General features: G+C 43.0%; 1 protein-coding gene across 10 annotated transcripts in view; it reads right to left on the reverse strand.

Moving 5' to 3' along the window:
- Positions 1–20,825, reverse strand: part of Znf827 (zinc finger protein 827) — a 167,012-nt gene extending 146,187 nt beyond the window's left edge. For 3 of the 10 annotated variants that reach the window (XM_013067124.3, XM_013067126.3, XM_087193347.1), the window contains exon 1: positions 20,178–20,799. In XM_013067124.3, the coding sequence (XP_012922578.1) occupies positions 20,178–20,220 (43 nt within the window). In that variant the 5' untranslated portion in view covers positions 20,221–20,799. Of the gene's footprint in view, positions 1–20,177 lie in introns of all 10 variants that reach the window. The other 7 variants (XM_004868919.4, XM_021247679.2, XM_013067125.3 and 4 more) reach the window with 4 other exon arrangements.
- Positions 20,826–22,649: the final 1,824 nt, after the last annotated feature.

Below are 22,649 nucleotides of genomic sequence, written 5' to 3' on the forward strand. Positions count from 1 at the left end.
CATAAAATAATAAATTTCTTCGTGGGACATATACCAAGAGAACTAGGATGATATACCTTGTAATGAAACATATGGACATAATCCTTCTGTTTGCTAAAGAAAACCATCACATGGTGAGTTCTTTATTCACTAAAAACATACATATATTCAGAAAGAAAAAAACACATGGGAGATAAGAGTTTTAGCATGAGAGAAGAGATGAAATTGCTTTGTGTTTAGTGCTAAAAACACATAAAGCCAAAGCTGTGGGTTGGGGGGCTGCCCCTCCCCACTCCAGCTCCACATCTTCACCACAGGATACTAGTGCCATTGATTGCAGGACAATATTTTCACTGATCATGCATAAGAACCCATGACACCCGAGCACAATGGATCACAAGGACAGCCATGACTCAAAGTTAACTTTAACCATTGATTTAGATCAACAATTTTAACCTTTACTCCTACAAGGCTTAGTGCCAGGGCTACTATCAAGTGATCAAATGTATTTATATTTGTTCTCTCCTTTGATTTTCCCTGCCCATCTTCTGATTCATACATAATAAGTCAAGGATAGAAGGCCAAAAAAGAATGGAAATGAAGAAAAACTGCAGTCATCCAACAAACTAAGGTAATTCCAAGGGCCAGGATATTCTGCAGATATGCGAACATTTAGTTAACAACTTAAAGGGCAAGGTTATATCCACTTCATTCTCGTTAAAGATCCTGGGGGTGACCTCCTTTCTTCTTGGGCATCCCTCAGACATGCCACTTGGTTTTTCACTGAGAAGGCTTTGCCAGATCTTACTCCTGAATGAAACTTGGCATTTTCTCAAGTTCACTGTCACCAAGAGTGATGCCTCAGAGGAGACACTCATTCCATTTCTAACAAAGCTCAGATGCTTCTGGAAACTGGTCAAGGTTGAGGCCAGGGAATATGCTCAACCGTTGCTTTAGGTAAGGCTCAGTGTTAAAGTAGATATTCCAAACAACAATGACAACAAATCCCTCGGCATGCACTAGCAGTCCAGAACAACCACATACATCATGTGTACACCAGTTCCTCAGTTCTTCACCTTCTAGGAGTTCAAGAAACACCCTGATTTTGTGTGTGAAGAAGCACATGCCTTTTTGTTCATCTTAAAAGAACTTAGAACTGTCTGCAGTTCTCCAGCTGTATCTCCCACATATTATAAAAATTTAGTTAACTAGCTTATCCTCCACAAATAACTGGCATTTGAAAAGGAGAATAAAACTATATTGAGCAATTTATGGAAGTTCATTTGCAGAATACAAGTTTGAAAGGCTGTTTTGAAATATGCTCAATTCAGGCTTTGTTTTAAACTTATAGGCTTTGAAATTACTTAGAGGAAACCTATTTCTTTCATTTTTTTTGTATTTCCACATTAATTATCAGCAGTAGTAAATCTGACTTCAGGCTTCGTGGGCCACAGACTATGTCTCATATTTTGTTTTTGTTTGTTGTTCCCATTACCTATTTTTAAAAACCCTTTAAAATGTAAACATCATTCTTGGGTCTAGAGGCTGCATAAAATCATATTGAAGTTTGCTGGCCCCTGCTCTAAAGAACAGGTACTTTTTCTTTGTAATAAAAGCAAAATGGTGCTTGAAAACGGTATTGAAATTCTGATATATGACAAAAACGTTCATCATCACCTTTCTAATCCAGTCACTTGTGTGAGTCATTGAACTATTTTGTGCTTTTTTTCCACATATAAAACAAGAGGTTAGAACAGGTAAGTAAGTGGTTTACAAACCATATGTCAAAAAACAACCTCCCTGAGACCTCTAAGGCTAGACCATGGTTCTACAGACCTAACTACATCCCTGACCCTGACACACACTTAACAAGCATGGCTCTGCTTTGATCTTTTTGCTTAAGTTTTGAAAAGTAGAATATGGGATGATCTTAAAGTATGACTCCTCCATGAATATATCACTGGATCATCAATCATTTTCCAATCATTTGGTTGGGGCATGTCAGCTAGATTGGAAGTGATTTTAAATATTATACACTATTTAAAGGAAGAGAAGCAAAACCAAAAAAGATCTTATTCAAAGGAGCCACCTGTGATTGTTTACATTTGTGAAAACTGACCAGATAGCCAGATAAGAGGGGTTCCACATGGGCTTGGAGCCCATTCCTCCACCTTTCTGCTTAGGACTCTAGGAAAACCAGGATAGTTTAGTGGTGGAAATCTGGGCTGAGACACACAGACCTGGTTCCACTCTGAGGAATTTGGAACTTAGCAACTGTATAATTCCTGATATTATTCAACAATAATTGCAGACCCTGCTGTCTACTAAGCTATAGACAGGGTGTTAGGAACACAGTGATGAAATATTGTCCCTATTACCCAGATCCCTCATCCCTAAAGCAAAGTAAAAACACCTGCTCCCTTTCCCATCCTGAGGAATTCTGCAGATACGGCTAAGCAGTTATAAACTGCAAAGTGCAGACAACACTAAATTAGACAACTACAGGCTCTGTTCCTTTAAGTAAATAAAATATACGCAACTTCAAGAATTTACTAAATTGATAAAATAAGCCCACAAAGAAGTGTTGTATAGGAAAAAATTTACAGAGCATGAAAAAGCACGGCAAAATACAAAAGGCATAAATCCTGGATCCAGACAGCCCCACGAAAATCCCACCTTGCTACACACACTGGGTCCATTTGACTGGTATAAGCCACGCCTCTCATTTGTAGAACAGAATATTCATATGTACAATTTCATGGAGTTGTCACAAAGGTCGATCAGAATTTTGTAAGCACCGCACCTGCCACAGAGTTGCCTGATGGTTTCTTCCTTCCCTTCCTCCCAGGCACCTAGCAATCTCAGAGGACAGTACATTACGTTTTAAGGACAGAGCTTACCTCAAGGCTGTGGACACTGCTCCCCAGAGCTATATCACAGTCACCTCAACCAAAGAAGACAGGAAACTTCTGGTTGTTATGACCATGGAATCCAGAGGCAGAATATGCCCAGTCATCAGGAAAATCTTACAGTTTTGGCACAGTTTGAGGACAGAAAGAGAGCAACAGCCAATAGCTGAGGGAGACTCTACAGCCTGGAATGCGCCACAGACTTCCAACCACAAATGTTCCCTCTTGCACTTAGACTGTGGCAGCCCCTGTGGTGCGAGTCATGGCTCTGCTCTTCTGGCCAAGTCTCCTGCTGAAGCATGTGACTTTCTCCAGGCTTCCTTGGGGCACGTTCACATGAATGTCTGGGGCAATACTCATCACCTACCCAGCCCTGATATGTGACTGGCAAATCATTTTCTCATTTCTGAAAGAGAAAGACAACAGGAGATGATCTCCAGGTCCATTTCCCCCTCTAAAATCTTTTAGTTCTATGACTCAGTGTTAACTTCTTCGTGTATTAATTCACTTAGCAATGTGGAATACCTTCTGTTTCTTAGATTCTGTGACTGGTTCTTAACTCCTCCTTCCCTTTATTTATTTATCAATATTTATTGACCACCTACTAAATACCAAGTACTATCATGTGCAAGAATGCACTAAAATGAAAAAAAAGTAGTCTATGTCCTTAAAAACCTTACAGTCAACAAGGACATCAAGTAAGCAATTATAACATGCATAGGTTAAGATAGATCTATGGGAGCCAGGAGAGGGGGTGCTTACTTCTGCCCCATAGGTGTGACAATGACAGAGGAGGAAGAGAAACAGGAAAAACTTCTAGGAAATCTGAATGTTGAAGGTGAAGTAGGACATTATCATGCAAATCAGACACACAGGTTGAAGACATTCCAGAAACCGGGAGAAGAATATACACAAGGTATAGGGGTGTAAGTAGGGTTTGCAGAATAGATCGTTCAGTATGAATTAAACAAGGGGTATCCAGGAGGGCAGAGGAAAGAAAGCTCGGGTGATGAAGCATCATCAAAGTCTTACAGTCCAAACTTTATCTTTCTAGGAAATGTCTAAAAGATCTTAAATAAGAATTGCCTAGATTTCATGAGTGTTTTAGAAAGCGTATTGTGGTGTTATATAAAGACTGGATTATAGAGGCTCGGTGGGGTAAGGAGGTGGGATTTGGGCCTAAAAGAGGTATGGGTTGGGAACTGTTTCAAATCTCCACTGGGAAAAATAAGAATATGAACTACAAGAGTGATAAGGGGTGGGCACAATGAATTCTAGAGATATTTTGAAAGTAGAGTCAAGATTTGGTGATCGATTCAATGGTGGGGGACAGAATGGCTTTTGGATCACACCCAGTTTCCCGAGTAAGTGGGTTAACTTATGGTCAGTCAAATGTGAGGACAGCAACCCCAAAAGAAAACACAAGAAGGCCAGTAATTCTCCTACTTCCCAGGTGTGCAAACCTTGGCCATCCCTTATATACAACTGGACGATCTCCAAGGTAAATCATTGTTGACCCATGGCAAGGGAGTTCCCCTCCATTGGAGAACCATGAAGCCATTGGATAAACATGGCACATCTTCATAGACTAACAATGTTACACATGTATTTACACAGAAGAAAGGTAATTTAACTGATGAGTTTATTTAAAGCATTTCTATTTTAAGTTAACAGATATAGAGTGAAAAGCATATTTTCATCCAAATTTGTAGATAGAACAAGAAAACTCAAAGGTATTTAGAAGAAATCTCACAGAAGCTGTGAGAATTCTTGTGGGGTAACAGTGCCTCATCTTTAGGGTTCACTGCCTTTTGGGGGTCTTCAGTGAAAATATTCACAAAGCGCTGCATGGTAGCATTACCTAGTAAAGCTAAAAAAGTACATGACCCAAGACCTGACATTTTCATTTATTTCTGTGAAGATATCTTAGAGTAGTGATTCTCAAAGATGGTCCATGGTTTCCAAGAGTTCGCTAAGGCCCTTTCAGAGACCTTCTAGATGAAAACTGTTTTCACAATAACAGTCCAATATCATTTGCCTTTTCACTCCATTGACATTTGTACCAATACAGAAGCAATTGCAGCTAAAACTTCTGGTACTTTACTTCAGATCAACCCAGTAGCGCCAATCCATACCAGTAAACCTTGTATTCTTCACTGGTATACATAGTTAAAAAAAAACAACCCCCAAAACATAAAAACTCAAAAAGCAAAACAAAAATTTTAAAAAGCGTGGCATTTTCACTTAAGAATATCTTTGCCAGGCATGGGTGCAGACACCTTATAATCTTAGTGCACTGTGAGGCCGCAGCAGCAGGGTCACAAGTTTGATTCCTACCTTGGGAACTGAACAAGATCATTTCAAATTTTTTAAAAATCATCATCATCATCATCATCAACCCTAAAGATGGCAGCTCAGTGCAAAGGTCCTAGGTTCAATTTCCAGTATCACAAAATAATAATCATAATCATAATCATATCTTTGATGAAGCAGTAAAACTTATGAATTTTACTGAAGATTAACCCATGAGTAAGCATCTTTTTGATCATACATTTAATGAAAAATATACATAAACACTTCTGCCACGGCAAGGAAAAGGATGAGTGACTTGTTTGGTTAGGAGGTGAATGAGACACTTTCATGGAAGGAACATTGCTTTTAATTCAAAGAATAACTGACAAATTATGGTTAGTCAAATGTGAGTCTCTGGCATATTATTTCTTGAAAATGAAGGAAATAAAGCTGATATTTCCAGGAAAAACTAACAGTGTTTTTAGCCAGTGATAAGATTCAAGTTTTCAAGCAATCATTAAAATTCTGAAAGACTTGTATTCTATGCTATGAACTTGACATCTTCCCAATACTGTACTTAAAGACTTTGCAGATAAGATTCCTATGGATATTAATATTTTTATATTGTATAATGAAATACGTCGACATTTGGGAGATCTACATAACTCAGGGAACCAATATTTTGCAAATGTCCAGTGCTAATGCTATTTGCACAATGATTCATTCCAAGCACAAGACAGCCCAGTGGGTTTGAATGTAACAGAATACGAAAAGTTCATTGAACTGTTCTGACTCAGTATCGCACTAATCTTTAGAAAGCTATCTCTTTTTGAGTCTTGATGTAGCTCAAATAATATTCCCAATTATCTGAAAAGACTATTATATATCTGATTGAAGCCAGATTTTCATTTACTCTATCCCAAACCTGTTGCAACAGACTGAGTACAGCAGCAAATAAGAGAACCTAGCTATCTTCTATTAAGCCAGGCATTGGAGATTTGCAAAAATATAAAACCAGTGTTACTCTTCTCATTAAATGTTTTTAGAAAAACAAATATTTTCATTAAAAACATGGTAGTTCTAATTAACGTGTAATGGATTAGAGTCATTATTTTAATGATGAGAATATTTAATTTCTCAGTTTTATCTCAAATATAATAATGAATATACAAAGAAGATCGCTAAAGTCCTCAGTAACATCCAGGGGTCTTGGGAGAGGAACCCTGAGACAAAAATGTGTGAGAATCAGTGTCTTAGAGAAATTAACACTAAGACCAAAGTGATCTGAACATGCATGTTTACAGCACCACTGTTAATAACAGCAAAAAGTGGAAACAAAGCAAACTCCCCTTGTGCTGTGTCTACAGGGTTGTACTAGATAGAGAACAGTGAAATGAATGCAGCTCAGCTATATGCGCCAACATGGGTCAATCTTAGGCAACCGCTGAATATAAACCAAGGTGCAGAAGGCATACTGTATGCTGCCACTTTTATAAATTTTAAAGACAAGCAACAGTAAACAATGCAATATAGCTATGGAGAAAAGGCAAAGCGAATAATGAACAGAAAATTTAGGGTAACAGGAACTGTTCGGGGACAAGCAGACGCCCATGCCACACTCAGGTTTAGTAGTGATGAAACTTGGTAGGCAGGTGGTGGGTTTACGGATGTTTGTTTTATTACTGTTTCATTGTATTTTTGTAACTTAGGTCTAATATTTCTTGTGAAATAATAAAATATTGGGGCCTTCAAAGGGAGGTGCTGCATTAACACTTTCCCTGCCAATTAACTGGGGAGGAAGAGCCAAGAGGAGAGGGCAGGGCTGGGGGTGGGAAGGTCTCCACAGCACAGGCCCCAAGACCTCACCACATGGGGCTCTCACATCAGCCCCCGCAACGGTCCACCCACTGCTACCTACCCTACCTTTGTAGGTTCTTCAACAGAAGTACCGCTACTTGAAAAGGCCCTCTCTTCCTTTAGGCCATCATCTTCCCTCTCCATTTTTAACACAGTGAAAGAAACTACCACACTTTACAGTTGATTTCCAAGTTGCATTCAAAACTCTCCAGTTAGTAATCATAGGCTCTTCTCACTCGGGCCAGCCTTTTCCTGCCTTCCTCACCTTTCTAGGATTGTACCTCTAGTTCAGCAAAACTCTCTTCTTTTAATGGCTCTTCCTGCTTGTGTTTTATTTCAACCTCGTGACTCATGTCATTTCTCATGCTTGGGATAGTCTCACTCCTCTCAGCATCCACATCTACTACATCTACTGCTTCCTTAAGGATGCTTGGGATGTCATTCCTCCGCGAATCTTTTGCCCATAACTCTTATTCTACATTTTCACAAACATTTACACATTGAATTCATACCGTATAGTCTCATACTTCTCAGCATATTGATATGTCTTATCTTTCTGTGAAGGTTTTGTCTCAACATTTGAAGGAACTGTTGGCGGAGACTGCATTCCACAGAACTTCTGTGAGCAGGTCCACACTTAAAACTTCATGAATAAGCAGTGCATGGGAACCATAGCTCTCAACTGATCAAGTCCTCACTGCTGTACCGTGCGCCATACAACATAGTTCTCAAAAGGTGCTCTGCAGCACGATACACTAAAAGAGGTGTTTTTCCAAGGAGTTTCAATTTTAAAATAGAAACTAAGCAAAGCAGCATTTGCTTTATAGAATTCTTTTTCATAATATTAAACAATTTTAGAACTCAACACTTCCCTCCCCAACCTACTCTAAATTACTGGAAATCTTTCAAAATTCACCCAAGAGGTGGCTGAGCCAGCTCCTTCATAAACACAAAATCTTGTTTTTCATTTCTGAACAATTTTTTGGTTGTCGCTGTTCAACAGGTCCTTATCCAATCAAATCTATCTTCCTTGTAACTTCTATCCTATTAGTCTTTTTCCCTGTTTTCTGCTTAGTCTTTCACACATCTCTAAAAAATACTTTTTCAAGGTGAATTTTTCATTTCTTTCTCTGCCCACTTGTCTCTTGAGAGCAGGGGCCATGCTCTGTTCAGCTCTTTGAGTCCAGAATCCCTGACACACGTACTTAGTTACTGCTGGTGGAATGAATGAATGAGTACAGGAATAAAGTATCAGTTATCATGCAAAGCTGACAATTTATGATGAATGACAATTCCCAGTAAGTTACTCCCTGTTTCACTTGACAGAATTTCATATTTTTGAATGTAGACACCATGCATGATTTTTATCCACCCCCATTCTTCTCTTCAAATTAAGCATTCCCAATTGTCTCCATAATTAATTTCTCTAGGATGATCTCCAGAGCCTACAACATTTCAGCTGCCTCCCTTCTGGTGAGTAGTTTATCAATTTCCCCCTTTAAATTGAAGCACGCACTTTGGGAGTCAATATTAGAGATGCGATCTCATCTGCTTATAAGAATGTTGCCACCCTTGTTCTGAATTTAGTACTTTAAATTACATTAGCCAACTCTGTCTAAATGCATCCATATTTCAAATAAAGGTTGAATTTTAAATATTACTTGTTGATTACAGTGGTTATCTCTGGGGCTGGAAGTTGGGATAAGAAGACTTTTACATTTTAAACATTTATACAGAGCTTTAATTCTTTATACTAAGCATGTGTGACTTTTGTCATTAAAAGCCAATAAAGATTATTAAAAATAAGTTAACCCCTTTTCTCCCTATCTTATCCCAAACTACTGAAAGTCCTTAGGAACTCACCCCTGACAGGTGGTTGAGCCAGCTCCCTTGTACACACAAGATCTGTTTCATTTCATTGAGTTCTATGGTCCCAGACTTATGGAGAGCATTAACTCCTCTTTAAACCAATTATACCTTTTCCTCTTTCTTTGTATATGTTTTTTCACAAGGATTTGAAGAGCAAATGGTGCATGAGGGGCTTCTCTCTAAGTACAATCTAGTAGCCTAGCCAGCCACAACCTTACTTCAAGATTGTAAAATTTCTCTCTTCCCATAAATGTCAGAAAGCAGCTCACTACAATTTGATTTCTCTCTTCCTTAAGGTCAGATTAAAACTTGGTAACTTCTTATTTGAGGTTTGCTTTCCCCTAGAAGGGAGAAATCATAGGCCACATTTCAGGAACGTTTTCTGGAGCGCAGGGTGTCTCCCACACTGTGTCCTCCCAAATACAGCTGTGTTTCATGCTCTGAAAAGCCCGGCTGGGTTAACAAGTAGAGCCAAACTAGCGCAGAATATATGCCTAATTCTAGGCCATTCCAGAGGACCGTGCTAGCCCTTTGGAGCACACATTTCAGGCTCCAGAAAGTGTCACTGTACAAGCATCTGCTCTATTACCCTCTGCTTACTCGAAGGTCAAGAATGAAGATCTTGAATCTTGAAGGAAAGAGATTCTGTCGGCACAAGTTTTCATGAGTCACAGAACCAACACGTTCCACCAGCACCTAAAGGGTCCTCCTGTAGGACAGAGTTTCTCAGCAGGGCTGGAGGGGACCACAGTGTTGACTCTGAGTGGTAAGCTCTGGTGTCACATACCTCAGAGCAGGGCTGGACATCAAGAAGCCACCAGACGGGCCCACCCTTGGCAGTACTGATGCTGGTGATTTCCAGCTATTTCTTCTCTGTGGCTCAACTTCTACTTCTCACCATTAAGAAGGAGAAGCAGCCTTCCCCTGTCTGCTTCAAAAGCAGTGAAAGTGCTTCAGGAACCATTAAGCAGACTATAATGAGAGAAATGTACTATTATCCAGTTTACAAGATAGAGCTACTTAAACCACAGAGAGGTTAAGTGATTTGCTAAAGGTCACAAAGCCCAAGAGAAACCTTGGTGATAGGAGGGTATGAAAGAGAAAACTTTGGTCTCCACTTGTGGAAGGAATGAATGAATGCGTCGGAGAAGACTGGAGTCTAAGCCTCTGGTTTCCAGCCTGGATAAGTTGGAGCCAATTACTCAAGTCCATGAGCTAATTTTAGGGTTTTAAGAACTACAAGAAATCATAAGCTGCCGGGGCTCAGCATCACATGCCTTTATTCTTGGCTGAAGTGACATCACCCCAGAGTGGGAGTTCTGGTTAGCTCAGGGGTTCTCAACCCTGGTTATCCACTTAAATCTCCCAGGGAGCTTTATAAAAATGTCTAGTCACAGACTCCACCCCGGGCCAACAGAATTGAAGTCTCAATTGGGGGTGTTTTTATTTATTTTTTAATCTCACAAGTGATTCTAACATGGCCAGGATTAAGAACCAGTAGCCTGCTTAATGGTGATCAGAAACTGAAGAGCAGCAAGATTGTCCTTGATTAATTACACAATACCGTGAAAACACTACTCTGATGATCCTCAGTTTAAATGACTCTACACCTCAGATACATCAATATGACCAGCATTTATTTTGCACATACCATGTGCCGGGTATGTATCTAAATATCTACATGTATGAACTCAATTCCCACAGAACCTAAAATGTTCCCCCATTCTATTTTACATATGAGAAAAACAGGCAGAGAAGAGGAGGCACTTGCTAATGCCACAGCTAAAATCTAGTATAGCCAGGATACTAATCCGTACCTTATCAGGTTCCTGACACCTCCCTAGAGTGTGGTACACAATTCCTTTGACTCAGATGAATTGAAAAATCAGAGAATACTGGACAACATGGAAGAGTTTCTAACCCAAACGTCTGCAGGGAGCAGCAGGAAAGTCATCTAGGGAAGGTGGACAGGTGTACATGCATATGGGGACATGATAGCCGCGTAGTAGAAACTGTGACAGACTGAGGAGCACATGCCTGGGAAAGGGAGTCAGCCGCCACCGACTGCAGCAGATTGCTGCCATGTGAGGAGGTGGGCCCAGTGCTGCTGGCTCTTCCAAGTTTTCAAAAGAAGCTGAAAATTTGGATTATTATTTGAAATCTCTGATTTCCAAAATATTTTCTCCAGTGTTTTTTTTTAAACATACCTATGTATGCGTAACAAAATACATCAGTATAGTACCGCTTGTGACCTCTGATATGATCTATCTCTTATCTCAATCCTTCATTTGAGATTCACTGAATATACTCTCTTGGATTGCTTCCCTCTGATTAAAAACAACAGGCCATGCTTTGCCTTCTTTCTGTACAAAATCGGAACTGTGGCTATATAACATATGGAAAACTCAGTATATCAGTTTCTCCCAATTATTTTAATCAGTGGACTGCCTGATAAATAAAGGAATAAAAAGGGGCCGGGAATTTAGCTCAGAGGTTTCGCCGCCTGCTGCGCAAGCGGAAGGACCCAAGTTTGATCCTCAGTGCCAAAAATAAATAAATAAATAAAAAATAAAGGAATAAAGAAACAAACCTTTATTAAACTCTTATTCTCTCATCTCAGACTCACTATCTGTCACAGTAAGAGGGTTTACTACCCTAACTTTATAGTAAGATCCACCCATGTTTCATGTGATTATTACACGGCTTAGATATAATTCCGGTCAAATTATATACACAAAGGAATTCATTCCTATAGCAAAAGCCTAACATAATATTTTTGGTCTATGAAACAAGCAATAGTCAAGTCCTACCATAACTGTCTTATAAAAGAATTGTAGAAATCATAGTATCATTCATCACACTAATGAGATCTATGGGAAACAAAATAAAAATTAAAAACATAGAAACCCACCATGAAGTTCTAAGTCAGAAATGCCTGTAATCTAATCACAGTCTAAGCAAATGTACTTCATCGTTTATTAATAAGTACACTTAGTGAGCTCTAAGTAGCATGCACTAATTATGCATGATTTTTGTTTATGCATATATTTCCATTTATATATGTACTCAATCCTTACAAGAACTCGATGATATAGGAACTATTATCACTATTTAAAGATGAGGAAACTGGAGGACAGAGAAGTTAAGTAATTTGTCCAAGGTCACACAGCTGGCCAGTGACAGAGCTAGGATCTGAACAGCCCATCACCAGAGTTTCTGCACTTGACCATCACCCTGTGCACTTCAAAAGCACACGAGCTCTCTGTTTTTATTTTACTTGCACCATACACAGCAAAGTGAAAAGAGTCTGAAGTCACACATATTTTCCTCCTCTCATTACAAAACAACAAAAGCTTTCTAAAATACACTAACAGACAACCCCTAGTGTTAGCACTGCATAAGCTGAGAAAAATCCATCACCCGACACAAGTACAGTAGCGTGTTTCAAAAGCTCAGATAAGTAGAGTGCTGCTGATCAATCATGTAAAAGATCATTTTCGCCTGGCCTTCTTCAGTCCTCTTTGAAGGCCAACTTCTTCAGAACACTCAAAACAATTCAACCTGAGACCCATAACTCTCTCTTCTCTCTCACTTTTTTCTTTCTTCCTTCATACCACACTTCTAATGGCATCTAACCACCCTTCTGACCCATGAAGAAATTATCAAAGAGAAAGGTTATTTTAGGGTTTGCTTTTCTGGGCTCCGAGAAGGTCTATGTATTTACTTCTTGCTGGTAAATAAAACTTGGCTGAGTTGGGACTGGTGTGTGTGTGTGTGTGTGTCTGTCTGTGGTAGTCATGCTGGAAAATGAACCCTGGTCCTCACACATCCTAGGCAAATGTTCTACCACTTAGATACATCTTCAGTGCTGAATTTTCTTAAAAACAAAAGCAACGAGGACCTGGCCATTTAAGAACCCTAGAGACCATTTCAGTGGTGGAAGCTTTTTTTAAAATAGGAGAATGGACAATTGGGAAAAAAATATCCCTTTTAGATACATTTACTACATTTAAGATAACCCTTGGTCAGTCTATGGAAAGCAGAGTTGCTGAAGGCCTCATTCGGACCTCCGATCATGGGCACAAATGACTGTCCATTTTATAAAATCAGTTGTAGTGCAGCCTCCGGGTATGTGTCTATGTTCACACACTGCAGCTGACTTATAAAATGAACAGCAACATTACCCATGCGGTCTACAGCTAGTATCAAGCCAAAGTCTGACTTTAATTTATGATTTCCCTGTAACTGTAGCAATTCCCTCCAAGGCGGGTCCCTGGGGAATGATGAGAGTCACCTGACAGGTCCCTGCTTCAGCACCTAGTCACACACTATTCTCCAATATCATAAAAAATCAAACTTACTGACAGGGTAGAAACACAACACTTGCTCACAAACAGAAAGGAGAAGGCATCTCAGAATCCTCAGTCCACTGAGTACCTGCAGCTACTTTAATAGTCTCTGCTTTACACATTATTTTGTTACACAATATGCCATATGTAGGCTACCATGCACCACAGTGCTTTGTACACTTAGCCCTACTGTATAGATTACTAAGCTACCCTTACCAAAGCAGGAGACAGAAAAGAGTACATCAGAAGGAGGTCAGCATCATTATTCACAGCCTGTACCCCTAAAATGAGATTCTAAGAGTCCATTAACTAAGCCAAAATAGGAATGAAATCAGAAGAACAAAACGTCACTCATCTTACCATAACTAGGCCTGGTCTGGATTTCTTTCCAGTATCAGAAAATCCAAAATCTGTTCCTTCACTGCAAAGGCCACAGTTTTGTAAAATTATGCTAGAAATCCTTTAACACACCCAAAAGTCCTATTTTGTAGGTCATACTCTCATTATCTTGTGCTGCGACCAGTCTGATTAAATTATAGAAAATTACTAATATATCACTCAGAATGGAGAGATCAGTGCCAGCCTGTTCTGTTTGTTTTTCCCTCTTCTATTCTAAAACTCCAATAGATATTTTAAAATGAAGAACAGAGGAGGGCACAGCAACTTAAAATGTGGGCCAACAGATGTATTAAGCTAATCACAGGAATATGATGGATGCCCTGTACCTTCCACATACGGCATTAGTGACCAGTCACGAGCACCAGGGGAGCCCGAACAGTGCACATCTGAAGTGGGCTCCTCCGTCATTTCCTTCATACCTTTCTTTCACTTCGATCTGAATGTCTGTCTCCCCTAAAGTTCACGTAATCACCCAAGTGACCCTATTAATAGGTGCAGGCTTTGAGGGGTGATCGGGTCACCAAAACAGAAGCTTGAAAAATAAGATTAGTGCCTTTATAAAAGAGGTCCTAGAAGCTCCATAGCTGCTTCCTCCCTGGGGAAGGTACCAAGTGAGAAGGTGCTGAGGTAAAGCAGAGATGGAGCCCTCACCAGACACTGAATCTACAGTCACTTTGATCTGAGACTTCCCAGCTTCCAGAACTGTGAGCAATAAATTTCTACTGTTTATAAATTACTCAACCTGAGGTATTTTGTTGCAGCAGCCTAAATGGATTGAGGCCCCTGCTCATCAGGTGCTATCTTTGAGTCTAAAGATATTTACATCTAAGTGACCACAGTTAGTGACCTGAATGAGAGCTTTTCTCTTCTGTGAAACTAACTCATCCAGACATGATCTGAACCCAAACCACTGGGATTGCTAAGTCGTTTATCAATCCAGCCCATATAGTTCTAATTCAGCTTTTCCCACAAGAACATGTTGATAGTAGTAGGACTCCTTATATTTTAAACCAGCCTTTGACCCCAGGACAATTTTGCCTGGTTATTCCACCAACACACACTCCCATGTCTAATTTTACAAGCCTCCCAAAACAGAAATTTCTACACCTCCCTTGGAACTCTCCTAATAGTTGCCATTCAAAGACTCGAAAATGCCAAATGCACAGCAAGCTCCAACACTAGCCGAAAGCTGTCCAATTTATACTTCTCCAGCATGATTTATTAACACTTTGTGCAGAGACTGGTCAACTCACACCAGCTGTGTCACCTCCAGAGTGGGATGACAGCACAGATAAATTAAAAATCAGGTTTTTTTATTAGAAACTATTTTGAAGCATTAGCAGGAATGTGATTTTTTTGAGCTATCTTTCTTATTTTAACAGGGAAATCGCAGCAATTCCCTCCTTTCTGTATCAGGAATACAAGGATGTTTTTTTCCAAGAACAGACAGGCAGTATTACCCAGCACCAACCTAGACTGCTACCTGGTACCCTGAAATCATTAGGCCTGGCTGACAAGAGCAGTGAAATATTTTGCTGCTTCCGACTGAAAATTTTCCCCATGCGATTCCTGCCATGGTTAGTCAGGAAGTACGGTCTGGTCACTGCAAAAATTAATAATAATAAATAAGAGGAAAGAGTTAAGTCTTTTAGCCCTTCTCTTTCATCAGTCAGAAAAACACTTGTAAAATTTTTTTAAATGAAGGTTCCTGCATGTTTTCCAGTCATTCTGGTTCCCAATTTTACTACAAAGCAAGACAGAATTTTTTCAAAGTTCTGTTAATAAAGAATACAATAACCTGTTCTAGTCTTAATCCACGACTGAATAAACAGTAAAAATACTGGAATAATAAAACAACTGTTTTATCAATTCCCTTTGCGCTCCTCCTAACAAATAAGCATCAGCCAAATATCCAATGATAAATACACCAGGATCTAAACTCAAACAAGTTTGTGGCTAAGCTGATGCTAATGAGGAAATCTTAAAAGAGCTGATCACCAAGGCCAAAAGGATTTACTGATGTAATACCCAATAAAGTTCTTCCTTATATTTTTCCTCATCCATTTGTGATCCTAAATGTAATAATGTTCACAAAGTGTCTAGACCTACGCCTAGCCAACAGCCACAGAATTAGTTCCTCTTTCTTAGCCTGACAAACATTTTTAGGTAGTTCAGGATCCTGCTAAAGATAGCCACATGGACCTCTAAAATATTTTATTGAATGTAACGTTAATAGAAAAAACTTTTGCAAAAGAGCCATCAGCATTAGCAGAGTCATATGTAAATCCTCAAATGATTCACTATTGCTCTAAGCTAAGAAATAGAGGCTTAATTTTGAATTATAATTTTTAAGACCACCCCTCAAAAATAATGTAGGTTTAATACGTTTGATGGCGGGTACCTCCAAAGGTCAAGACAGAACTTCTTTATGATCTGTACACAGCAGGTTCACCATTCAACTCTATAGGACAGGTCATTTATTTTCCCTTGCATATATACAAGGCCCCTGTAACCACACACACACACCCACACACACACACAAACACACACACACACACACACACTTCAGAGGCCTAGGAGGAAATGACTGTGTAGAATTTTAAATCAGAAACCCAAAGCTTGGGTTAGTAGTGTCAGGTTAAAGGCTTGCCCATCTCCAAAGCTAATTCGGTTCTCAATGGTCCCATGGGTGTCTAAATGAACAGAAGGAGCTAGGAAACCTTAGCAGGTCTGAGCCCAGCCTGGGGAATTGCTGGGACTCCGTGCCAGGGGCTGAGGCTCACCCCAGACTTGGTATCAGATAATACCAAGAGCTAGTCTGGATTTCCAGGACTAATCCACTTAGGGTGGGACTTCAGATTCACCAGCGTCTGTGCTGCCGAGTGGGAGGTCTGTGGACTTGGTAGATCCAGAATGTACCTGGCTAGTATTATATTTAATAAGAGAAACAGATTCAACACCAGGTCCCTAAGTAATAACGGTTTTATACTTTAAAATCTTTAGTCATACTGTTGGTGGGGGGCTGTAGAGGCAAAAAGGACCCTAAGAGGAAGAGGAAAGCATTCGGAATTTTTTATGCATTCAGCTCTGGCAAGTTTCCTTTTTTTTTTTTTTAAATATTATATTGTAATAGTATATTGTAATTTACTCTTTAAATGTGTTTCCAGGTACTATGGCTTCGTAAGACAACATATCAATGGTGGCTTTAACCACTGTTGTATTTATGCAGGACATCTCTCAGGCTCTAAAACCAATTCACTTCGGCTCATTCCCCTTTTCCTACCCCCAACACATTATATACACCATTCCTTTCATATAGGGTCAACTTTTAAATCGGCCCCTATATAACTTAAAACCCTGGGATAGCGTCTATCAGGTAACTTTGACTGTGACAGAACGCTGTTCTCCAGGGAAAGAAAAAAACTTCCCTTACACATAAACAGAGTTTATCATTATAACTGGGATTTAAGACTACAACTGTATTCTATATTAAGTGGAAATTAACACTAATTTTTATCCAAGTCAATATTTATTACGCGCAGACAACACTTGCAAGTTTCTCCAAGACTCACTTAGCAAGCCCTGGGTTACTGTGACTGAGCTGCAAATACACATTTGCTCAGAAATTGCTTAGTCCAAATGCAAATTGCTTATAAAACATGTGTAAACCCCGGCTTACAACAGGCACAATACATTCCACAAAAACCCATTTAATGCAAAGGTAAGTGGGAAAGCTTTGCCAATTAAGGTTTCCCTTAAAAAAAAAAAAAAAATGGGAGGGACCTTTATGCCGTCTCCAAAGGGAAATTGCTTCTTACTTCGGTAAAAGTGGCCTTCTGTGAGCGGAAAGGGGAGGGGATTTTTTTTTTTTTTTAAGTGAGTGGGTAACAGTATTCAATTAAGAGAACAGGACGGGAGAACTCACTGTCAAAATACAACTTAGTCACCGGGCACCGACGCGCGGGAGAGGCCCACCAGGCGCCCGAGCTAAAATGGAGCCTGAATTTCCTCTCAGACGCGAGGGTAGTCGCCCGAGGTCAGGGTCAAGGTCACCGGCAGGGCAGACTGCAGCTGCCCCGCCGTGCCACACACCAGGGCAGGGACGGCGTTCCCTCTCCGTCACCGCCCGAACAGATGAATCCCTTCTCCTCTCCCACCCTCCCTCGAACCCCGCCAACATTTCTTTTTAGGCAGGGGGGACGAGAAGAAAGGAAAATGACCACATAACCTCACCGCCCCGCGTTTCGCACACAAGCTCATCCGCTCCCAAAGTTGCCATCTAAGGGCAAGTTCGCGGAGAACACTGAAGCCCATTTAGTCCGAGCAGGGTGAGCCTCCCCGCCCCGGTCCCGCTCCCGCCGTCCGCGCCCCTCGGGGGCCCGCACCCCGTAGGGCCGGCCCTGTGCACGCGCGCTCGCCCACCGACCGCCACGAGTTTGCTGTGAATCGCAGCGCGGAGCCTCCCGCTCGCCCTCCCCGCCTTCGCCGCCACCTCCTCCTCCTTCTCCTCCTCGCACAGAATTTCCCTACACACGCAGCCGCCTGCGAGTGATTTTATGTGCATATATATTACATATGTGATATGATCCTCAGAACCTCTAGCGGGCAGGCGAAGAAAGGACTGCACAGGGGCATTTTTATTTTTATTTTTTTTAAAGGAAGGGGAAAAAAGCACAACCCAAGCCCTGTGCGTCGACTCCCTGCGTACCGGGAAAGGGAAAGAAAGAGGAATGTTTGCGGAGCGGTCGGCCTCGCAAGTGCCCTTGCTCGCCACTCCGGCCGCGGCCTGCACCGAGTGGCAGGGGGCAGCCCGCGCCCCCTCTCCCGGTCCCCCGGGCAGGCACCGCCGCGGATATTTCGCGAGGGGGAGATCGATCGCTTGCTGTCTGCAGCGGAAACGCGCACACACTCTCACACACTCACACACACACACGCCCGGAGCCGAGACACCATAACCTTAACCCTTCCCCCACCCTCCGTGAACTTCAGGTGACCGACCACGTCGGCCTGACACTCGGGCGCTCCGGCTCCGCTCCCGCCCCCAGCCCGGGTTTTGCAGGATCGGGCTCCCGGCAGCGCCAAGCCCTCCGGCGGAGGGGGAGCGGGGAGAAATTGACCCTCCGTCTCCCCCGACCCCTCCCTCCTCCCTCCGGCGCCTCCCGCGTCCCCTCCTCCCGTCACCCCGCCCCGCGCCTTCTCCCCTGCCCCCTCTTCCCTGCATTCAAGGAGCCGGGCGGCCCCGGGGGATATTTTTAGTTGCTTCTTTCTCCTTCACTTTTAGCTTTAGCAGCATCTCGGCACGCTCACGGCGCGGAGAGGGATTAGGGGGGCGCGGGGAGCCGAGAGGGAGTGGGGGAAAAGTTAAAGAGTCTCGCAAAGAACGGCGCGAGGGAGGGCGTAGGGCGGGGGACGGGGCGCGGTGGAGGAGGGGCAGGGGGCCCGGCCGGGCCGGCGGGTGTGCGTCTCCAGTTGGCGTGCGTGGCCGCCGCCGGGGAGGGCCGGGATGCACTTTAGTCCTGGACTCTGCTCGGGCTCCCGGGAAGGGGGGTCGGGGAGCCCGAGCCGAGTCTCGCCCGGCTCCGTCTGCTCCCACTGACCCCGCATTTGATTGCGGCCGGCAGCCCTGCTCCTCCCTCCCCGCCGTTCTGCAGGGACCTCGCGCCGCGAGCCGCCCTGCCTCCTGCCTCCAGCCTCCGCCTCGGCGCGGCTCCCGCACCCCACATCCGCCCGCCGCTGCCCGGCCTCGCCCCCCACCCGACCGCCCCGCCGCCCCGCGCCCGGCGCCCAGCGCGGCGAGAGCTAGCCGCCCGGCGGCGCGTGTGCGCCCGTGTCTGTGTGCGGTGCCCCCACACCCTCCCCGGCCGCTCCCGCCTCGCCCGCCCGCCCCCGACTCCCGCCGCCGCCGCCGCCTCCACCTCCGCCTCCTGCTCCAGCTGCTGGCGGCTCCGGGGCCGACCAACCCCGGCGCAACCTTTAGCCGGAGACGGACCTCTCCCCGGCCCCCTACCCAGCGGGCGGCCGCGCGCCCGCGCCCGACACCCCCAAACGCCATGTCACGGCCCTCGGCCCTCCGCGCGCCCCGACCCCGCACCCTCGGGCGCTGGGATCCACGAGGAATTTTTTTCTTTTTTTAAAGATTCCGACCTCCCCCAACCCCCGGTGAAAACCCCGGCATCCACACTACTCCCCTCCTCCCCGCTCGCGCCCCCTCCCCCAGCAACCCGGAGTGAGGAGGGGGAGGAGGAGGGAGAGGGGGAAAAGCCCGATCTCAAGGAAAAAGAGGAGGGGGGTGAGAGAAAGAAAGAAAAAGAGAGAGAGAATAGAAAGGGCACGGGGCTGATCATCACCAACATGGCTGCCTCAGCATAGACCTAAACGAGGAGTAACCCGGGCTGTGTCTTTGTCAGTTTCACCTCTGTAACCCTAAACTAATGCAGAAAACAACGGAGGAGGCTGCGGAGGGGAAAGAGGAGAGGGAGGGCGAGAAAATGGCACGAGAGGAGGTGGAGAAGGGATGACTTACGTGAGGGAAGGCGCTTGGGCTGCTCCTGCTTCCTCCTGGGCATTTTCCCCCTTTTCTCACATTCTCCTCCTTGGTTAATGTGAGATCAAATAAACCCCCGTGGGGGCAGAGAGGCAGACACTGGCAGGAGCGGGGAGGTAGTTGGGGGGCGGGCGGGCGGACAGGGGGAAACCCCTTCTCTCCGGTGTGTGCAATGGGTTGAAGCTTGTTTCCTGGAGCCAGAAGAGGGGTTTTCTTCTTTTCTTTCTTTTTTTTTTTCCTTTTTTTTTTTTTTTTTTAATTTTTGGTCGTGCACCTGGCTTGTCCCCGAGCGTAATATTCTTCAATGGAAACGGATCTAATAGGTGTGAGTGTGTGTGTGTCCTGTGCTGGCGTGTGATGGGAGGTATAAATAAATGAGCGCCGGTGCGGCGGTGTCTATGGCCGCGCTCTGTGTCTCCGAGCCCCTAACACTAATGTCGGGATCAAAGGGCAGCGGCGGCGGCAGCGCAGCTCACACAGCTCGCGCTCTTGCTCGCTCGCGCGCTCTCTCTCTCTTTCTCGCTCTCTCTCTCCTCTCGCGCTCTCTGTCACACACACACACACACACACAGAGGCACGGACTGAGGGAAAGAGCGAGCGCTACACACACACACACACACACACACACACACACACACGCAGCATAGAGGAAGGTGCCCTAAGGCTCCCAGGGCGGACCCAGCCTCGGATTTACAGCCGCGCTGTCTGGAAAGAATGGGGGGCGCGCGTGCGGGGGTGGGATGGAGTTCTGCGAATTTATCCCGCTAAGTCGCCAGACCTAAAGGGGGAAAAGTTTTTCCCACTCTTTAAACAACGATTCGTTCATGATTTTACTGATTTTTTTTCAAAAAGGGAATAGATCCTTCTCTTCACTTTCTTTTGTTTATTCAACTACATTTTGCTCTGTGTAAAATTCATCGGGTTTTTGTCACTAAGAGTGTCACTGCCTCACCCCATCTCCTTGAGTCTGGAGGTTACACCCTCCCACACACTCTCCAAGAACGTTCCAATAAAAATAAGCCTTAAAAAATTAAAAGATAACAGGGAGTCATCAATAACTGGATTGAGTAATGCCCCGTTTTTTGGAGAGTCCGATGGAGTTAACGCTTGAAAAATGTTGCTGAAATGAAAATTACAGATCCTTGACAAAGGGGGGGAAAATAAGATTAGCTCACCCCTGATGGCTGATTTAACTGCTACATGATACTCCTAGAGTGCACACAACAACCTTGACTTCTGGAATTTGCTTTTTTCCTTGCTGTAATGCAGGTATATGAAGTTTACCCTGAAGCATTTCCAGTATGTTATGAACTCAATATAGCAGTTTTCATTAACTGATAGACTTTCATTACCTTACAAATCACACATCTTGCTTCAAAGGGAGACATAAAGGGGGAAAAACAGAAAAGTACTGGTTTCACTCAACACAAAAGGTTCTTGGTGATAAAGGACTGTTCTCTTTGTGACTTGCAGTCATTTGGATAGAAGTTCACTCAGGGGTTGTTAATGATTTAAACTCCAGAACCTGCTACTATAATTGAAGTAAAAAAAAATTGTCTGAAGAAGAGCTGTTTCATAAAACTCTCTTTGTAAGAGGAAACTTTCAACTTAGCAGAATACATTATATGTCATGAGTCAGATGTTGCTAAAAAATAAAAAGGTGCATTATTTAACTACATCTTCCCTTTTGAGCTTTTTAAAAACTCTGACTCATCATCTTATTATGTTAAATATTTTCCTACCAATTTTTAAATAGACTTTTTCATGAAAGAAGGTGGAGGCACAGTGAAGATACAGAACATTAAAATGACACTCTATAAGTTGACATGAGTAACTAATGCCTCTTTGAGATTTTGACTTAGAAATTTCCCAAAGTGTTAAGAAAAGCCATGGGGGTTAGAGTTCAGGGAACCCTCTTCAAAAATGACAATAAGGCTTTCTATTGTGTACTTTTATTAGAGAAGCTTAAAGGGTACTGTGTCCCTCAAATGACATCTTCCAGTGACTAGAATTTCAGGATAAATCCGTCCCTCCCCCCCGCCCAATTTCTAGTTCCCAGCATGAAGTAATGCTATCTGAATCAAAATTTAAACACGTGCTTGAATTCAATCTAAAACCAAAAGAGGGAGGAGTTACGTTTACAACAGATTATTCACTTAAAGTTCTTCAAATGCTTTTTTAAACTGCTTGTTACGTTCCTCTGCATTATAATTTGAAGTAGAACCATCTTTTAACTCAGATCAAAATCAACTTTCCCTGATTTACACTATTGTTGGTAGCAGTAAGCTTGAAATTAATTTATGAATGGTAAATCAGAGTTCATCCATTACCCCAGCTCTGTAGGATCTTTACACCTAACATGGGGGTGTAAAGATAATGGTCACATTACCACACTGCTGCTCCTCCCTCCCAAACCTCTGGCTAGGATGTTGAAGATTATTACTCTGCATA

This window comes from Heterocephalus glaber, unplaced genomic scaffold (assembly GCF_053883595.1).
Source record: "Heterocephalus glaber isolate CG9 unplaced genomic scaffold, H.glaber_assembly_v1.0 deba00001587, whole genome shotgun sequence".
NCBI lineage: Eukaryota > Metazoa > Chordata > Mammalia > Rodentia > Bathyergidae > Heterocephalus > Heterocephalus glaber.